Source organism: Mesoplodon mirus, assembly GCF_964341445.2.
Source record: "Mesoplodon mirus genome assembly, chromosome: 11".
Lineage (NCBI taxonomy): Eukaryota > Metazoa > Chordata > Mammalia > Artiodactyla > Ziphiidae > Mesoplodon > Mesoplodon mirus.
The window spans coordinates 67,338,938-67,359,368 of record NC_138987.1 but is presented as its reverse complement, the minus strand read 5'-3'; the positions used below and the strand labels follow the sequence as shown (position 1 = coordinate 67,359,368).

The 20,431-nt window shown below is 39.5% G+C and overlaps 2 protein-coding genes across 4 annotated transcripts in view; both read right to left on the bottom strand.

The window, feature by feature from the left end:
- TBK1 (TANK binding kinase 1) overlaps positions 1–14,076 on the bottom strand; it is a 40,800-nt gene extending 26,724 nt beyond the window's left edge. Inside the window, exons 1-5 of one of the 2 annotated variants that reach the window (XM_082636921.1) lie at positions 13,980–14,076; positions 11,409–11,526; positions 7,294–7,434; positions 3,716–3,845; positions 1,451–1,632 (exon numbers count right to left, since the gene is read on the bottom strand). In XM_082636921.1, the coding sequence (XP_082493047.1) occupies positions 1,451–1,632; positions 3,716–3,845; positions 7,294–7,434; positions 11,409–11,495 (540 nt within the window). In that variant the 5' untranslated portion in view covers positions 11,496–11,526; positions 13,980–14,076. The remainder of the gene's footprint in view (positions 1–1,450; positions 1,633–3,715; positions 3,846–7,293; positions 7,435–11,408; positions 11,527–13,979) is intronic. The other variant, XM_082636922.1, reaches the window with a different exon arrangement.
- A 3,265-nt stretch (positions 14,077–17,341) lies between these two features.
- XPOT (exportin for tRNA) overlaps positions 17,342–20,431 on the bottom strand; it is a 34,775-nt gene continuing 31,685 nt past the window's right edge. For both annotated transcript variants that reach the window (XM_082635781.1, XM_082635780.1), the window contains one exon: positions 17,342–17,948. In XM_082635781.1, coding sequence (XP_082491907.1) covers positions 17,922–17,948 — 27 coding nt within the window. In that variant the 3' untranslated portion in view covers positions 17,342–17,921. The remainder of the gene's footprint in view (positions 17,949–20,431) is intronic.

Below are 20,431 nucleotides of genomic sequence, written 5' to 3'. Positions count from 1 at the left end.
CACTCACTAAACTGCAGCTATTCTGTCATCCTTTCCGTTTCTCAAACATCCAAGGTCATTCTTGTTTCTAGGCCTTTGCAGTTGCTTGTAATGCTTTTCCCCCAAATCTCTGCATGGCTTGCTTCTTTTTATCATTTAAATGTCAGTTCACTTAGGACTGAAAGGAGGCTTCCCCCAGCTATCTTTCTCCTGCTAGTCACTATTTTATTACCTTATTGTCTTTCCAACACTTTAATTATCTGAATTTACCTTATTTACTTCTCTATTGTCCTCACTAGATTGTGGGTTCCATAAGAGCAGAAATCATGTACATTTGGTTCACCACAGAAGTCCCAGTTCCTAGAACAGTGCCTGGTACCTAAATATCTGTTGGATGAATGTAATCCATTTTTAGGTATTCTTAATAAAGACTATCAAAATATAATAGATTTGTGGATATATATTGATAGAACAAGACATCTTAATTCATGCCAGACTTAGTATAATCTGAATAAAGCTATGGGGCCAGGCAGACTTTATTCATGTTATAAGATTACAATGGCAGAATCCAGTTGGAAAAAAGTCACAGATTCTAAGACTTTTTTTTTTTTTTTGCAGTACACGGGCCTCTCACTGTTGTGGCCTCTCCCGTCGCAGAGCACAGGCTCCGGACGCGCAGGCTCAGCGGCCATGGCTCACGGGCCCAGCCACTCCGTGGCATGTGGGATCTTCCCAGACCGGGGCACGAACCCGTGTCCCCTGCATCGGCAGGCGGACTCTCAACCACTGCGCCACCAGGGAAGTCCTCTAAGACTTTTAAAACAAAACCCAGAGCCATGAGCAATTAGTGATAGCTGTATATTATAAACTGCCTGATTACATGTTAAATATACTTATTTTTCAGTGTCTTTTCTTAAGCATTTCAAATGTTTACTAACTTCACACACACACCTACATAATCTGTTTCAACCACAGAGCTTTTCTAGCATTTCAAATTAGATCTTTTAGAGGCATTTAATTTTATGTGTGTGTTTCTAACAACTATTCTTTTCATCTTTCAATAACCAACCTCCCTGAAGAGAATCTTCTGCTTCAGAATTATAATGAAGTTTCCTCTACAGGGAAGAGTACTATAACAAGCTTGTAACGTATTAACTGCTCTGATCCAAATAAGGAAGCCTTTACTAGTTAGATGTTTCTGGAGCGTACAGACAGTTCTTTCTTTTAATATAGATGAATAACATTAGTAAAATTATTTAAGATTATTATAAAACTTGTCAGAATTTTTAACATAAAATAACCCCCTGAGAAACCGATATTTAATACCTCATTACAAACCATATTCATTAGAATAGAAAATTTAATTTTTGCCATAAAAGTTGACATTTCATAGTAAACTGGCTGACCAATTACCCATATTTACAATATATCCAACTTCTTTAAATAAAATTATTAGTGATACGTGACTTACCAAATATTCTTCTGTGCCATACAGAGAAACAAACTGCTCATCATCTTCTAATTCTCTAGCTGCACCAAAATCTGTGAGTTTGTACACAGACTGTCCATCTTCCCCTATTACACGCATGATATTTCCTGGCTTAATATCACGGTGAACTATGCCATTTTCTCGGAGATGATTCATTCCACCCACTTCAACAATAAATATAAAACACAGGAAATCATAATGTAGGTATCTATGCATATGTATGTGTGCATCAGACTCACTAATTAACATTAATTCATTTTCACTCGGTGTATGTTTTTACATAAGTTGGTCCAAAGTCATTTTAATCAAAGAAGTAACAGATTATACTTATATTTTGTATTTCATGTTTGAGTAATGAGGAGTTTTAGAATGATAAGGACCAATATGGTCTAAGGAAGAGTCCAATCTCTCTTAAACACTATCAAGAAAATGGAACACAACAGTCTTAAGCCTATGACCTCCAGAATTACTTTTGGTTGTATACCTGTGGGCCATCTGCCTAAACTTAAGAATGAAGATTCCCAAGAAAGATAATCTTTCACCACAATTTTATTTTTACCTTGGGAAAAAAATTCCACAGAAGAGTAAACTGGACTCAATACATAATATAGTAAAAAAAAAAAGTAATAGGAGGCAAAGTGTCAGACTTGTTTCTACAAAAATATATTTCTCATATGCTTAGCGCTCTTCTAAAAATGCCATTTTCTTTTTTTTCTTTTTTTTAAGGGCAAAGGTGGCAAAATTGCTGAAATTAAGCTGTTTGGGCTAACTGACATGCAATGTCACAGAGTGATAGTCTGAAACATTTGTTTGACAGCTGATAGATGCATGTCCAAGCATGACATATAAAAATAAGTTTAGGGGTATCAACATTCAATTATGAAAGCTCAGGACTACCAGTATACTTAGGAAGGCATCAGTCTAGAACTTCTATTTGATTTACTAGGCTGTAGCATATATTGCTTCTTTTTCATTTTACCCTCACCTAAGTAGTCTCTACTGCTTCCAGTGTCAAGTTCAAGAATTCCCACTAACCTCATACTTTATCACTGGGCTTTTCCTAGTCTTCAAATATTGATTCATTTCTTTCCAAGAAGGTATTATTCCCTTTGGTTGCCATATATATTTTTTAATAACAGCTTTGTTGAGATAAAATTTACGTATCATAAAACTCATTTTCTAAAGTAGTTAAGACTCACAGAGTGTACAACCACCACCACCCATTTCAGAACAATTCCATTATGCCAAAAAGGACACCACGTCTATTAGCAGTCACTCCTTGACTCCAGCTTCCCCTCGAGGCCCTGACCACCATTACTCTGCTTTCTGTCTCTATGGATCTGCCTATTCCAGACATTTCACGTAAATGGAATCATACAGATATTGTGGCCTTTTGTGTCTGGCATTTTTCACTAAGCATTTTTCAAGTTATATCCGTATTATAGCATGTATCACTACTTCACTCTTGTAATGAACAAATAATATTCCATTGTATGGATATACCACATTTTGTTTACCTATTTATCAGTCGATGGATACTGGGCTACTTCCATTTTTTTTGTTATTATAAATACTGGTGTAAAAGTTTTTGTGTGGATTTTAAATTCTTTTAGATAAATACCTACTAGCAGAATTGCTAAGTCATATGGTAATTCTGTTTAACCTTTTGAGGAACTGTCAGACTGTTGTCCAAAGAGGCTGCACATTTTTACACCACCACCAATGGTATATGAGGGGTTCAATTTCTCCACAGCCTCGCCAACACTTGGTTCTGTTTTGTCTTCTTGATTTTAGCCATCCTAGTGGGTGTATAGTGGCAGCTCTTAATTGTTTTGACTGGTATTTCTCTAACGACTAATGACCTTTTTATACACTTGCTGGCCATTTGTTTATCTTGTTTGGAGAAATGTCTATCAAATCCTTTGCCCATTTTTAAATTGGGTTGTCTTTTTACTGTTGAGTTGTTGGGATAAAAATTCCTCATCAGACGTACGGTTTGCAAATATTTTCTCTCATTTTATGGGTTGTCTATTTACTTGATGTTGTCCTTTGAAACACAAAAGTTTTTAATGTTGATGAAACTTATCTATATTTTTTTCTTTTTGTACTTGCGCTTTTGGTGTCATATCTAAGAAAGCACTGCATAAAGGTCTTTGGCTTTGAATGTAAGAAATTTATTTTTAAAAATTCTTATGTCATTAAGTTATATATACACACATATATAATCATATAAATAAACAAACATACCCACATCTCGCAAAACAATTAAAAATTCAGACTCTGGTAGTCCATAGGCATTACATGGTTCTTCTAAAACAGTGTATAAACTTCCACATGGACAAAATTCCATAATAAGTACTTTATGTCTCGTTGTTACCTGAAAAAAAAAAATCACTGATTGGGACTCAGTATAAAAAATAAATTTTTATTATATGCCAATATTTACCTGATTTCATTTAAAAGTTGGATTTACTACAATAATGAAGGCACTTTGAATTGCTTTTTACCTGGGGTTTGTTAAATATTTCTTGACTGTACAGATGAGAATTAACATCTTCTAAATTTGTATTAAAATTGGATTTGTCGGGCTTCCCTGGTGGTGTAGTGGTTAAGAATCTGCCTGCCAATGCAGGGGACACGGGTTCGAGCCCTGGTCTGGGAAGATCCCACATGCCACAGAGCAACTGAGCCTGTGCACCACAACTACTGAGCCTGTGCTCTACAGCCCACAAGCCACAACTACTGAGGCCGCATGCCACAACTACTGAAGCCCGTGCTCCTAGAGCCTGCGCTCTGCAACAAGAGAAGCCACCGCAATGAGAAGCCTGCACACCACAACAAAGGGTAGCCCCGATCGCTGCAACTAGAGAAAGCCCGCACACAGCAACGAAGACCCAACACAGCCAAAAATAAATAAATTTAAAAAAAAAATTGGATTTGTCTTTGAAGACAAACCACAGCAAGTCTAATTAGAAAATAACTGCTACAATGTTATGATTCTTTCAAAATTACGTTTAATTTCTAATACATAACGTATATTTACGATATTAGTTCTTCTAACAAATCTCTTAAACTTGAAATTCTTCCTGTGACAAGCACTTTTACTTCAAAGAATGGAGTTCTAGACTTTTTTTTGGCCACGCCTTGCAGCCTGCGGGATCTTAGTTCCTGGACCAGAGATCGAACCCGTGCCGCCTACAGTGGAAGCGTGGAGCCCTAACCACTGGACTGCCAGGGAGTTCTCAGAGTTCTAGCCTTAAAAACAAATAGGTGGCAGAATAGCTAAGTCATCCTCTTGCAGCAAAGTTCTAGTCTGCTCATATGAATCTGAGCTGCTGATCTGTTTTAAACCTTAATTTTAATGTACCACTGACTATAAGATACATCATCAATAACAGCTTTATAGAGAAAAAGAAGTATTACCAAATTACAAATACACATCGATTATAAGATACATGCTCATTTCAGAAACTCAGAAATATGAATGAGACTTAAATCCAGTATTCATCTCCAACTTTTAATTCTTCTTTCCTTTTATAATTCTACATATCCTCAATATATATCCATAAAATAGTTTAAATTTCTCTACGACTGAGTAGTACGAAAGAAATAATTTTTTAAAAAACTGTTGTTTTGAAATAACGAAATAATTGAATGCTGATGAATTGAAAATTTGAGAAATACCCATAATCCCATCACCCAGAGATAATTATGTTAATATTTTGGTGAGTGTCCTTTCAGTGTTTTTTCTATGTATCAAATCGTATTACAGACACGTTAACACTTTGTATACCATACTGTATATATCAAGATCACACTGCATATATATTTTTAATACTGATTTTCTCACAGAACACTATACACAAGCATGCTCCCAGGTGATTGAAATTTGTTAAATCTCTCTTTTTATTACTGCTTAACTACTGTGTAGTAAAGAATTAATTTTAGCCAGAGAGGTCTGGTCTTTGCCCTTGGCTACTGGGAGGTGATTTGCTAGGCTTCTAGAATGTCCTATCTGCTAGAAGTGTCTTTCTCTGTGGGTTTTGGCCATGTGACAGTCTAACAATGTGATTTATGATGGGGATTTTGGACATGCACATCCGTTCCAACTTCCAGAGGAAATGGAGGCTAAAAGTATTAACAGAACCTATGGGAAGGGCTGACTACAGGTCAGTCATGCAGGCAGTATGTGATTGAGCCCCAATAAAAACAATGCACACCAAAGGCTCAGGTGAGCTTCCAGGGTTGGCAATACTCTGTGTGTATTGTCATACATCAATGCCAAGAGGATAATGTATCCCTGAGGACAAGGAAGATTCATGTTTGGAACCCTCCTATATTCTGCCCTATGGCCCTATGGATCTCTTCCTTTGGCTAGTTCTGATTTATATCCTTTTGCTATACTAAAATATAAATTATAACATACGTACAGTTGACCCTTGAACAAAGGAGGGGTTGGGGCGCTGATGCTCTGCACAGTCGAAAATCTACACATAACTTTACTGTACTTGTGGTTCCGTATCTACAGATTCAATCAACCTCGGATTGTGTAGTACTGTAGTACATATTTAGTAGAAAAAACGCACATTTTTATAAGTGGACCCAGGCAAGCTCAAACCTGTGCTGTTCAAGGATCAACTGTACAGTGCTTTCCTGAGTTCTGTGAGTCATTCAACATTCTAGCAAATTATCAAATCTGAGGGCAGTCATGGGAAGCCCCTAATGGGTAGCCAGTTGGTCTTAAGGGAAGATAGCCCTGGTGACTCCTGAACCTGCAGCTCGTGTCTCAATGAGCAGTCTGGTGGGGACTTCTCTATCTACCTGCATGGTTTGCCAAACTCCTCTGCAGCTCGTATCAGAAGTCTTGAACAGACCTGGCAGTCTAGAGGGCTATGCTCTTAACCTCGAGTGTAGCTAACTCTGGGTGACTAGCCAAACATTCTAACTTATTTAACCATTCTTTACTATAAACAGGGCAGCAATGAACATTTTTGTGCATAAAATTATAATTTACATTTCTGATTACTTCCTAAGAAGTAATCACTAAAAATGAAATCACTGGTATGAGGAGTATAAAATGCCAAACTGTTTTTCAAAAGGTGTGATTTTATTGATTACCCACACTAGCAGGATTTATATTTTTCTAATGACATTTGTATTTTCACTGTTTCCCACTAAAATCAATTCTGTCTTTTACAACTGGACTTCATATATCACTCTCTGGATTCCAATGATTTTTATTCTTTATAAAGCCTTCTTTGTATTGTTTGACTTTCTCCTTGATTTAAAAAAAATTTTTTTTTTAATTTATTTTTTATTTTTTTATTTTTTATTTTCGGTACGCGGGCCTCTCACTGCTGTGGCCCCTCCCGTTGCAGAGCACAGGCTCCGGACGCGCAGGCTCAGCGGCCATGGCTCACAGGCCCAGCCGCTCCGCGGCATGTGGGATCTTCCCGGTCCGGGGCACGAACCTGTGTCTCCTGCATCGGCAGGCGGACTCCCAACCACTGCGCCACCAGGGAAGCCCTCTCCTTGATCCTTATATAATTATGTCAATTTAACTTTAGCTTTTGTTTTTAGTAATAATACCGGTAACCATATTCTATATTCTTTTATTTCTTATACTACTTTTTCTGATTCCATGAGACTTCATTTCCATTGTTATAGCTATTCAAGAATCTTTGAGAATATGTGCTGGTATGAGACCTAATTTTCACCATTAAAAAGCCCACTGTTTATAAAACAATTTTTATATTAGATTATTTCTCCCGAATCGTAATAACTACAATAAACATGACACCGTTAATTAAAGCTTGACTACTTACCTCCTCTTCAATAGCAAATAATTTGACAATATTTTTGTGATTGAGTTTTTTTAACACTTCAAATTCTCTCATTTGAACATCCACTGGACGAAGAAAGCTTATGTTATTAAATACTTTGATAGCAAATAAGTCACCAGTTTTCTAAGAAAAAGAGAGAAAGATTTTATTTATTTATAATATTATAAAGAAGATACAAAAGGTACCATTAGAACTAGATATGGCAATTTATCTTTTTTATAGAACACCCTGAATATTTTTAAGCTTAGGTAATTTGTACTAGGACTCCTGACCTTTTTATTTTAAGCTGAAATAAATCAATCAACTGTTCAGTATTTCTTTCAAATTGAATGCTTTGGAATGTAGAAAAGGCTATTTTTTTTTCATATTATAAATAAAGCTTCCTCTCTCTATATATATTTATATATATATAAATAAAGCTTCCTTTATTTATATATTTCATATCATAAAGCTTCCTTATGATACACGTGGCAAAGATAGTCATTTACATATCAGAAGAGCTCTAATAGTACCAAATGTGAACGTGTATTTTGAATAAGAAATAGAAAGTGAAACTCACAAGGGTTTCTCCAGGGCCTAATAATTTTAAACTAATCAAAGTAGGAAATGAAAGATTAAAAATTATATTCCACATATGCAATTTTTAGTAAGAATCTCAAAGTAAGGCAACTAACTTTAAGATTCCCTAGCTGGGGGCTTCCCTGGTGGCACAGTGGTTGAGAGTCCGCCTGCCGATGCAGGGGACACGGGTTTGCGCCCGGGTCCGGGAGGATCCCATATGCCGCGGAGCGGCTGGGCCCGTGAGCCATGGCCGCTGGGCCTGCGCGTCCGGAGCCTGTGCTCCGCAACGGGAGAGGCCACAACAGTGAGAGGCCCGCATACCGCAAAAAAAAAAAAAAAAAAAAAAAGATTCCCTAGCTGGATAGAATGTGTATGTATGTGTGGCGGGGCTGGGATTTGAGAATAAGGTTAAAGCAGACCATCCTCACTGGACTGCACCACTGCTGCCTCGGGTAACCTTCTGCAACTTCACCTCGAGGACTAGGGCAGATTGTTGCTTCGCAGATCATTTCTAAAGGATCAAAGACACTTCCTTTCCTCTACCAAAGCTCCGGCAGCACCCCACCTCTCACTCTCTCATGGCATACTGAAGTAGATTAAACACAGAATTACAGTGCAGCCATAGTTGGGAGGGAATCCTACAGGTACAAAATACATGCTAAATTTCAGGTAAACATTACACTGTCATAGTCTTCATTTAATTAACCTTTCTTTGAGGCTCTCTCCCAGACCCTCCCACCTCTTTCCAACCACTCAGGCCACATTCTCTGAATTTAACCTTACTTTTCCCACAATCCAAGGTTGAACTTGCCTGGAGTTAGTGGAGAGACCATTCGTTTCTCCTATGAGCTCGGGGTTCAAGCATGCCCTGCCTAAAGATGTTTCATGGGTCTCTGTCTTTTAGGACCTCTGTGCTCTTCCTGCTTTGAAGCCCTCTCTACAGCTTCTCACACAGATTCACCACCTACAGCCATCACCCTCTTCCCCTCAGCTCAGAATTTCATAATCTTCTTCTTAAAACCATTTAGCTGCATCACAGTCTCACTCTTCAAGATCCCTCTTTGGAGACCACTACCTGTGTTATGTGATCACTCCCCCCTCCCTCCTCGACTCTCCCCACACCAAATACCCATATATTCTTTCCAGAAGAGAAGACTCATTGACTGTTTTCAGACAGTATGAAAATGGAACAACTTAACTAGAGCTCAACTACACTGTTTTCCCATTTGATCAGCCAGGGTAAGGACACTGCCAAATCTATACCACGCAACAGAGAGATTTTTCTTGAGGACACCTGTCTCAAACTTAGTCTGAAATGAGGAGAATCCCAACAGAGAAGCAAGCAGGGAGAAGAACACAATGTTGTAATGTACCCACTATGACCCAGGACAGTATTTTCCTACCTTTTGTAGTCTACATCATACCTGTGAGATCACTGGGATATGTGTGGGAATGTCCCATTTTCCCTCTATTCAACTGCACAGTCACCTATCGGTCACTGCCTCTAAGTCAAAGCATGATGAATAATATTTAGAGATGCACGTGTACATATATATATACAACGTGCAGGTCAACAAGTCCTTGCTACAGCTCTCTTCCCTTTAACTTCACCTCAGTTATCACACACATATACACGCATCCACACACAGTAGTAGCTCAAGGCAACTTAATGAAAAAGAGACAGATTAAGTAAGTAATATACTTTGAATAACAAACAGTAAACTTAGGGACCGGGTCACTCTGAGCAGTAACATAAAAGGGTTTAGCTAATACAGTTAAAGATGATTGAACAAACAGTTGAACAAACAGTTATTAAGGGTAAGCAGGATTTTGGGGGTATAGTCCTAAACCCTTGACATTGATGTCACTGAGAACAAACATGGTTTCTCAAAACACATCCCAGGGAAGACTGCTAGGGACTGAATACTAAACTGAGTGTTAGCAATATTTTAAGTCAGTTCTTATGCCTCTCAAATCCGTACTTGAAGCTTTCAAACTATAGTGGATAAAGAACAGTTTTACTTCCTTTGAAGAAGAACTTCAGGACAGTAGTCTACTCTGTCCTCATTCATTCATTTATTCTTTCAGTCAACAAGCATTTACAGAGTGCCTGCTAAGTGTAGGCACTTACAAGAAGGACACTGGATATCTACGTAAGGAAAAGAGGATCAGAAAATGTGAGATATTTACTAGTGCCAGGCACTTTATGCCTCCCTCAATTCCTATCACTACTGACTACCTGTCACTCCATCAGTTTCTAATTTACGTTCCTTCCAATACCACCTTGCTACTAAACCCAACACTCTTCGTGGGCAGGTACAGCACATTATCTATAGCTCAAATCACTAGGTCCACCATAGTGTCTGACACATACCAAGTGATTACTAAAGCCTGTGAAGTTAACCAGGGTCACAGGAACACAGACGGTCAGGTGCGCCTCACTGCTAAGCCCAGAGGTGCCACGCCACCTGTTTTCTCTTCTTGGCACAGTGCACAAAACAAAAACAATTTCTAGGACAGGAATATCCAAGGCTGATCACTATGAATCTGACCAAGCACTGGAACCTGCGGACAATTCTAGAATTGGAGGTGAAAAAAAGCTAAAAACTGTACGACACTTCCGATTCACTCTCTAAGAGCCACAGAGGAAACAGCACGCACCTATGAATGTTCATCTCATTGCCACAGACAGAACTGACTGGTGGTCTCAAGGCTACAGAAAAATATAAGGAAATTCCTCTTCCTAAAATGTTTAGAGCTCCTGTGCTGAATTCACAGTGCTGAAAAACTAGTGAATGATTATTTGCATGATAAAAGGATGTTTTTATTCCATTATTTTTCCAGCTTCCTTCCCAGAATAGAAACTTAAATGATCTTAAATCTCTTCATTTTAAATGACTTTAATTACCTTTCACTTCATCCTCCAATATAGAATCTGACACAGAGTCCTTTTGGTTCTTGAAATGCCTCTGGGATTAGCCCTTTTATTCTATTCTCACTTGCACTATAACAAGTTCTGATTACCGGGATACACAGTCTTTTAAACCTGGGCTCCTTGATGATAACCTCCCTTTACTCCCATCTACTTTGTAGAATGTTTTACTCTGGGGGCATATGAAGCCTTAGCACAGCACAGCAGAATCACCTGTGGGTTTCTCTCAAAAATACCCACCTGCTCCTCACCATGCCTCCCTCTATTACCTCCTACCCCAAATCACTGCTGCGCTGAACTCGGTCAGTGAGATCACTCACTACCGTAGGAGCATTAGGTCGAGGAAAAAACCAAACGGCACAACACTAATCTTCCCAAGTTCCTTTTTTCAAACAACCTTCTGTTTTTCTCCATTCCCAACACCTGACCTCTGCCACCACTGGGTAGATATTACTGCCTCTGACACAAGCTATACCTTAAGCAACCACAAAAACACATACTCTCTCTAGACAAATTAATCAAAAGCACCAAGTCTCACTTTAGTACAAGTGTGCGTCTCAGAAAACTACATATGTGGTGCTTTCACAGGATTCTCTGTACCAACCTTATGTCTTCCACGAAAGACGTTTGCAGTAGCTCCTTGGCCTAAAACATCAGATAAAAGCCACAGGTGATTCGAAGTACTCTGCATCTCGGCGTGGTCACGTGATCCTCTGGTGATACTGAGAGAAAAGAAAAAAAACGGCATGTTTGTGTTAAGGGAATAAGACATTGAAGAAACAAATGTTAGCTATTTTTACTCTCAAGAAAGATCACCTATTATTTATTACTAAATCAAAGTGCATCAACAGTCCCCAAAAATCTAACTTTCCAGCAATAGTAAAGACTAAAATGCTGCATGGGCTCTGAAAAAACATTAACGAATAACATCTTATATATTCAATTTAATTCACTTATTCCCAGGGCTGAAAAAACATCAACTTCCCTTATAATTTTGTCTCTGTCAATGACAGTGATATTGGCCATTTACCTCCTTAAAATGTTTTGAAAGATGAATCAATGATAAATCATATTTTAAAGTGTTTTGAAATAAAGTAATAAGGTAAAATACAACAGAAATATAGAAAAAAATTACTTTGTTTCCTTCGAGGGCAGGGCAACACTAATGAAAACAACTGTTGCCACTGCACAACACTTCTGTAACTTAAAATTTCACCTACACAAAGCCTGACAATCAGGAAGCAAAGGTGACTTTTCAGCAATAAATTTTGAAATTCACTTAAGGATAGTTTCTTCAACCTTCAAGTATATAAATAGACACATACCCAGTGTGTATTAGCAAGTCTTAAAACATAAGCAAGGGGAGGCTAAGCGTGTACGGGGGCAGGAGGTATATGGAAAACCTCCGCACCTTCTGCTCAACTTTGCTGTGAACTTGAAACTGCTCTAAAAAATAAAGTCTATTAAAAAAAAAAAAAGCACCACCCCCAGCCTTGTCCTTCAATATTGAAAAGCTGTAAAAGTATATTGTAAATATTTGAGCTCCATGTTGGAATAAAAATGAGGTATGCTAAATAGCATAAACACTTGTCCCACCATGCCACCTTAAACCTGATGCAATGCCAGGTTGAATCAAAACAGATCTTGCTCTCCCTTCATAGTAAGTTAGAATGAACTAGGTATTCAGTGATGAATTAATGACTGCCAATATTCCAAGTAGGGTTAAGTACACAAAGAATGGCCAGGGGTCCAAATTTCACCAATCTTTGATATACTCAGAGAGATGTATATAATTTTACCACCCATCTAATTCAGATAAGGGAATTTTACATACAGCAACTTATTGGAAATAAGCAATAAAAATACGATTCCTCTTTCAAAATATGAAATACACATTTGTCAGCTACTGAGATAATAACAAACTTCTCAAATATCTTTTCAATAATATTTTCAAATACTTCTCAATATGAAAAGCTTTGCTCATTAATGTAACTGTTGCTTGAGATAACTATAATTGGCAAATAATATCATTAAGTATCTAGCTATACCTAGTGGGTAATATAAAACACATTTATCAGCTAAGATATCTGCTCTCTATATGCAGAAATTAAACTATGGTGTCACAATGATCTGGGAAATGTCTTTTGAAATTATCTTCCAATAACCCCACAATAACCGCATACTAAAACATGACTCAGCACACCCAGAAGGTACTTGCTATATAAATCGTTCCAAAATTTGGACACAATATAGGCAGGCACTCAACAAGTATGAGACTGGTAATCCTGCCTTAAGTCTACTTCCTTATGCTGTCCAAAATGAAAGTTACCATCTGTCCATAGATGAAAACAGGCTTGGTGACGCTGCATATGGACAAAGTTCCAGGGTTGCCAAACTCTACCACTAAGTGAATCATTTATTAAACAGATATTATATTCAGCGTTCTTCAGGGAAAAAAGTCGGTCTTTGGTTATGCATTTTTCAATTACTGGGTAGAACTTGTTTTGAGGCCACCTACTAAAAATACCTGGGAAACGGATTGGAAATTACACTCATAAGCCACGTCCCAAAGGAAAGGTTTTTTGGGCATTTGCATTATAGATGTGTACATTAAAAACGTCTTTGGCTTCTGGCTTCCGGCGAGTCAACCCCCGCTTCACTAAAACACGTCTCTTTTTAATCGTCTGAAAAAAATCAAACGATTTAAACACTGCCAATAGCGTCCACGCTCGGAAAGAGAGGTAGAAAGCGGCCAGCCTAACTCCAAGGGAAAGGGGCATCCGCCTGTCCAGGCGGCCAGGGCCCAACCCCGGTAACAGACACATTCTCTTTCTCTGGTGGTTGCCCAGCGCCACCAGACCCGGGAAGGTCCGGGTCAGACGGCCGGCCGTAGGACGAGGAGTCCAGACGCAGGGGACGGGCCCGCGCGACCATTCCGGCCGGCTTTGCACGCCCCGGACAGCCGGGAGGCGGTGTCAGCCCAGCCAGAGTCGGGGAGGGCTCAGCCTGGGGTCCCGCTGTGCTCCTCCGGTCGCCCGCCCCGCCCCCGCCCCCGCCCTGACTCAGCATCCCAGTTTCCCACTGGGGGCGGGAACGCTCCGTGCGGGCCGTGCCCGGCTCGGCAGCCCGTGCCCCGCGCGCCTTCGGCCTCTCCGCCCACGCCCGTCCCGCTTACCTCGTCCGGTCTCCACCGCGCCACCGCCAGCAGGGTCCCGCGGCCTCCTTGTGCCTCAGGGCACTTCCGGCTTCTCGAGCACAGGCCGGGGATCACGTGACCGGCGTGCGCGTGCGCACTTCCGGCGCACCGATCTGGGCCTCGGCGTCTGCTGCCAACGCTCCTCCCCCGCCCGGCTCTCTGAGGCCTCTGTGGCGCGGGGCCGAGAGGCTGTGGGGCGTCTGGACCCCGTCCACACCCTCCGCCTGTCCCCCCTTACTCTGAGGGTGAAGCTGGAGAGCCCTGCGCAGTGAGCGCAAGGATTCAGATTCCAACTGCGAATCCCGCCCCGTCCCCGACAGCCAAAGGCGGAGTGAGGTGATAGTGGGACAGACAGTGGACGGGGTGATTACAAACATGCAAATAATCACGGGTGTGCAGAATGCTGGACACATGAGGGGACGTCGCTGGAGGATATCATACTCTGCAGGGATAGATTCGTATGTATCTTAAAGACCACATTGGCTGCAGGGGAGCCAGATTATCGGCTGCGAGTAATTCCGACGTGAGATTCTTAATGTAAATAAACTCATTTAATTCCCTCTTTTTAGACGGTATTTTGGAAAATGGCAATAATGGATAATCTAGGGACTAAAATCAGATCCCCTGCAGTATTCGTGCCGCTAGGATCTCAAGCAGCTGTTCCCGAGTGATCCTTTTTGCCCACTGACAGAACTGCAGCCTTTCTCAGCGTAACGTGAGGCAGAGAGGCCGAAGAGACCTCTGCAGATAAGGGCTAAATTTCTGAGGGAGGGAGGCGGAAGGAGGGAGTTCTTCCCAGATGAGAACTATAGGAGCCGGCAGTGAAATAGGAACCTATGGCAGAGTGGTTAAGAGCAGAGGCTTTTTAATGGAATAGACCTAGGGTTGCAGTCCCAGCTCTCCCTGCCAAATACTGACTTTAAGCCATTTTTAAAAAAACCTCTGTAAGCCTATTTAATCACATATCATATATACAGTGGAGATAAGGAAAGCCCACTGTAATGCTTGTTACAAAGGAATTTATTAAACCTTAAAACAATGTTTAAGTGATGGAATCATTCTACTGTAACAACAATCTATTCACTGCTTACATTCCCACCAATTTTAGTTGTCCCCTATCTAATGCCAAGAAGAGAACCTGTCCAAGTTCCTTATAACTCACATCTCAAAGGTGAATGGGAGAAAATGTGATTAGCTGAAGGCCTTGATTCACATGTTTACCACATGAGTGAGGAACACTGAAATACATTTTCTTAAAGATCAAGCCGTTTGTGAACCAATTAATATTAGTATTTAAGATTTAAATAAACTGTTAGGCACAGAACTATACCAGGCCTCATAAAACTCCTGTATTTCCATAGTTAAGTCATACAAATCCCTCAGTCTTACTGCCTCAATGAGGCTGTTAACTGATGAGATTCACCGTTGAGACAATTATTTGGGTGTTTGCTTTCGGAGACTAAGAACAATACAGAAAAGGTAATTCATGGTGGAACAGTTTCCTAATTGCTATGGTACTCCCTAAGTAAAGTGCTCTAGGCAACTTCAGGGAAGGAAGGTGGGAATTATTACACATGATTAGATAACATGAAGTTTTAATTTCTGTTACAGACTCTTAATTCCCACATTTTGATTTCTCTTAGCTCTGAAAACTTGTTAATCTTCTGAAGGGCTTTAAAGAACCAGGGGAAAAGGAGGTGTTGCCTTTACATATACGGAATAAACAGTATAACAATAGCTATTATCAAGCCTTCATTTGCAGATACTGTAGTAAGCTCTTTTCATGTTTAACTTACTGAATTCTTAGTTATGAGGTAGTTATCATTATTTCCCCCGTTTTACAGATGGGGAAACTGGGGCAGGGAGAAGTTATTTAACCTGCTCAAGATTCTGAAACCAATTACTGGCAGCACTGCTATTTGAACCTACTTAATCTGGATCCTGAGCCTGTCTAAGCTCTTAACTACTATGCTATGCAATTCAGTATACTTTGGACAATTAGTTCAAGGATCACTGCAATAGATGCAATGATCTCTCCCACTGTAAAAGAAACAATTAGCTCTCACTCATCTATTTTTAAAACCATTTTTATTTAAGTACAGTCATCCCTCAGTATCCACAGAGGACTGGTTCCAGGACCTCCACAGATACCAAAATCTTTGGATGCTCGTTTCTTATATAAAATAGCATAGTATTTGCATGTAATCCATGCACATCCTCCCATATACTTTAAATTATCTCTAGAATACTTATAATACCTAACACAACGTAAATGCTATGTAAATGGTTCCCAAGTGCAACAAATTCAAGATTTGCTTTTTGGAGCTTTCTGGAAGTTCTTTTTCCCAAGTATTTTTGACCTAAGTTTGGTTGAAACTATGGATGTGGAACCTGCACCTACAGAGGGCTGACTGTATAATATACATTCTACTGATCTATTTTTACAGTTAACTGTCAACTTAGTTTAGTACCTTTATTCTATGATGTAAGGAAAATATTTATAATCTCTTCTGGAATTAACACCAGGATAAGATTTATGTGCAAAATTTAGAATACAATTTTAGGGAATTTAGAAGACCACTGAAGCCCATCCATGAAACCTCTAGGGACCACATGGGCCAAAGGTTTAAAAAAAAACCCTCAACCACCCTAAAACCTTACGTGGCCTTTTAAAATTTAAACTTAAATGATGACTATAGTAAGTGTGCTGCTCAGTTTTGTCCATCGTTTCTTAATTTTCCAATACTACTACTGATACTATTTGTCTTCTTGGTTTCTTCCATAGTCATGAATAAAAATGGGGGAAAGGGCTTCCCTGGTGGCGCAGTGGTTGAGAGTCCGCCTGCCGATGCAGGGGACACGGGTTCGTGCCCCGGTCCAGGAAGATCCCACATGCCGCGGAGCGGCTGGGCCCGTGGCCATGGCCACTGAGCCTGCACGTCCAGAGCCTGTGCTCCGCAACAGGAGAGGCCACAACAGTGAGAGGCCCGCGTACCGCAAAAAAAAAAAAGGGGGGGGGGGGAAGGCAGGGGAACTAAACGGGCAGCTACTACTTACAAGCATCATAAACACATAAGTATATTGTGCCCTAAGTAAATCTAGTAAGACAGAAAATATTAGATTTTTAATTCTATCAACATACTGACACAGGCTTTTTCTAGTTCATTTAAAAAAAGGATTCTAAATTATTTAATAGAACTAAGTCACATGTAGTCTTTTAGGAGCGTAAGTAAATAAATCATCCATACACTTATATGTGCAATCCTTTAAATGGGTAATCAGGGAGAGATGAGAAAATAAGACTCCAGTATTTATAATAATTCCAAAAAAGACTCAGTAGATTTCACTACGTAAAATTTATTTCCTTTTTTTTATAAAAAATGTATAACACCAGCACCTACTCTTCCATCAGTTAATTTATGAAACCATTCTCTTTTGTAGAATACACATTGGCATTGAAACAGTTTAAAGAAATGTAATGGCTATCTACAAAAAATTAGTTTTGATTTGTTGTATTTCCCCCATACTTTGAGTCTGCACACATAAAAGAAAATTAAAATTTTCAAACATTTTATATTCAGCAATTAAAAAAAACAGTACACTGCTTTCCTGCTATGGTCTTTATAAAGGACTTAAATTTTCAAGTTAAAAAAAAAGGTACTAGGATAACTCTGCTGTATCTTATAACAGCATTTTTATATAGAACGATTTGAATTGGCATGCAAGCAACTTCTCTAGTTGTCACATACCAGTAATTTAGGGAAAATTACACCCATTTTACAGAAAAATCCCAATGCATATACTGCAATAAGCTCAAAGCAGTGTTAAAAAGACCAGTGTGAATGGCACACAAAAATTGTTTCTTTATAAATTATTAAGTGGAATTCCTGATCATGAAGTAGGCACAGGGAGATCCAGTCCTTAGGGCTTTGCTCTCTGGAAAAACACCTGTAAATAAAGTATTAGTACAATTAGTACCGATGTCAGAAGATTATCACCTTTACCTGAAGAATGGCTCCAGGTTACTGGGTGCTAGTCACTCTTTTGTAAAATACAATAGATTATGTAAAACATTTCATATACTCCATAAATCCACACATAATACAAGTCAAGAACTTTCTCTTCTGGACAACTTGATAAGGTCTAGAGATAACTTATGTTGCCATTTACTAGTGAAAATAATGGTATCACTTCCAATGCTGTGAGATTCAAGCAGTCAGAGGAAAAGATGCTCTTGACACCTTTTTGCTGATTGGCACTACTGTCAAAGTTAATGCTAGGAAATTAAATTTTGAGGAAGAAACAAACAAGTCAAAGCTAAAGACAGCAGTTGTTATCTCTTAACTATTTATTTATTTGATTATGAAAAAATACTTCCAATTCAACATTTGAGACTATGAACGAGTAGGCTAGAGGTTGTGCTAGACACTGGCTCAGTATTACTACCTTCCATAGTTGGGTACGTGTTAAGTGAGTACTCGAAAGAATAAATGGTAGGCAGTAAGCTCATTATGGATAAGGACCACATTCGTCATTATATCCCTAACACCTAGTAGATCAGACATTCACTTAACAATTATTAACTGTCTATTGACTAAGTGGAGAGAAAAGAATCATCAATATATGAGCAAAAAATAGCCCTACAAAGAGGCCATGCTTGAGATAAGCCTAGAAGAATGGGTAGAATTCATAAAGGAGAAGCATGCTAATAAGGCAGAATTCTTGAAGAACAGCAAGAATAGTAAAGACTGTTCCTGCAAGAGAAACGGGAAAGGTAGTCTGAGACCAGAATCTGAAAAAAAACACCTAAATGCCAAACTAAGAAATATGTACTTTTTAGTCAATAAGTTATGAAGATTATGAGGAAGAGGAAGGAATTTCAGAGAACTGTTCAATGTTTTCAAACAGATCAGCTTGGATAGAACAATGGAAGGGAAATGAGAGTGAGTTAAGAAGCCTACAGCAGAGCGGCAGCAGTAGAGACAGAAAGGACGTTAGAGAGCAAGGAGGAAACAAGCAGCAAGACCTAAGGATCAGTCAGATAGGAACAGGGTAGGCACAAACGAAGGAACTTCGGGCTTCCCTGGTGGCGCAGTGGTTGGGAGTCCGCCTGCCGATGCAGGGGACGCGGGTTCGTGTCCCGGTCCGGGAAGATCCCACATGCCGCGGAGCGGCTGGGCCCGTGAGCCATGGCCGCTGAGCCTGCGCATCCAGAGCCTGTGCTCCGCAACGGGAGACGCCACAACAGTGAGAGGCCCGCGTACCGCAAAAAAAAAAAAAAAAAAAAGAAGGAACTTCATTTTTTCCAACTAGAAGAATAAGGCCGTCACGGAAGAGAAGCTGGGCTGGGGAGGAAGACTTTATAAATGCTGCTCGGATAAATATGTTTGGGGCACAAGCCTGCTACAAGGTACCCAGATCTGCTATAACAGATACCTCTAATAGAGAGTTACAATTTTTTTAGTCCTTTAATCCAGTGTGATTGATCTGTTACTTAACAGTTACCTCCACAGGCACTTTGCTTTTATGGGGAAATGGGAGAGAGGAGGGTTCTCAATGACAGACAGTAACTCTATCTTCTCACAAACTCCTTTGTCAGTTTAAGCTGACAAACTACTACTAGGGGAAAAACTTGCAAGGGAAGATGTTAGCACCAAAGTCAAAGGATAGCACATTTATTTATCAGCAAAGCCCCTTGACTTGAATGCCTTGGGCAAAAGAACGAGGGAGCCATTAAGTTACCTACCACTAAGAAATTTAACACAGTGCTTTACCCTCAAATTTGCTGAATGAAGATAATAAATAAAAATAAAGAATAGTTCCTCATCCTGTCACACTGTAACTTTATTTCCAGGCCATGAGCTCCTTGAGGGCAAGGAAAGTCACTCATATTGGTATTTGCAGCAGTTAGCATAGTATGTGTTACATAAAAAGAGTCATGGAGAACTGAATGACTGACTACCTGGGTGAAAGCAAGATACCCGTTTCATGGATTTAACTGTAAACATGAATACCAAATACATATTTGGTACTTCTTGCCAACTTGGAGGTTGATTGGTTGGTTTGTTTTAATTTGGTGATTTTATGAATGTAAAAAGAGGCTTAATGGCCAAATCTGAGGATTCTACTATTTGTCCATTTTGCAATTCAAAAGTTTCAAGATAGGATATAACCAAGTAATTCATACTTGTTTCTTTATTTTTAGCTCCTTCCTTTCAACTCAATATGGGCAGCTGTTCATAAACATTACTTGTTCTCCCAGTCCTCTAGTTCCTATTTAATTATATCACAAAACTTAAAGGAAACTTACATTTTCATACCAACATGCTCAGGCACATACACATTCAGTTTGCTTATCTAACTTTCTATAATCTTTTGTAGGAGCTCAGTTGAAAGGGGCTTCACAGAAAACTCTGAAGTGTAACATCTAT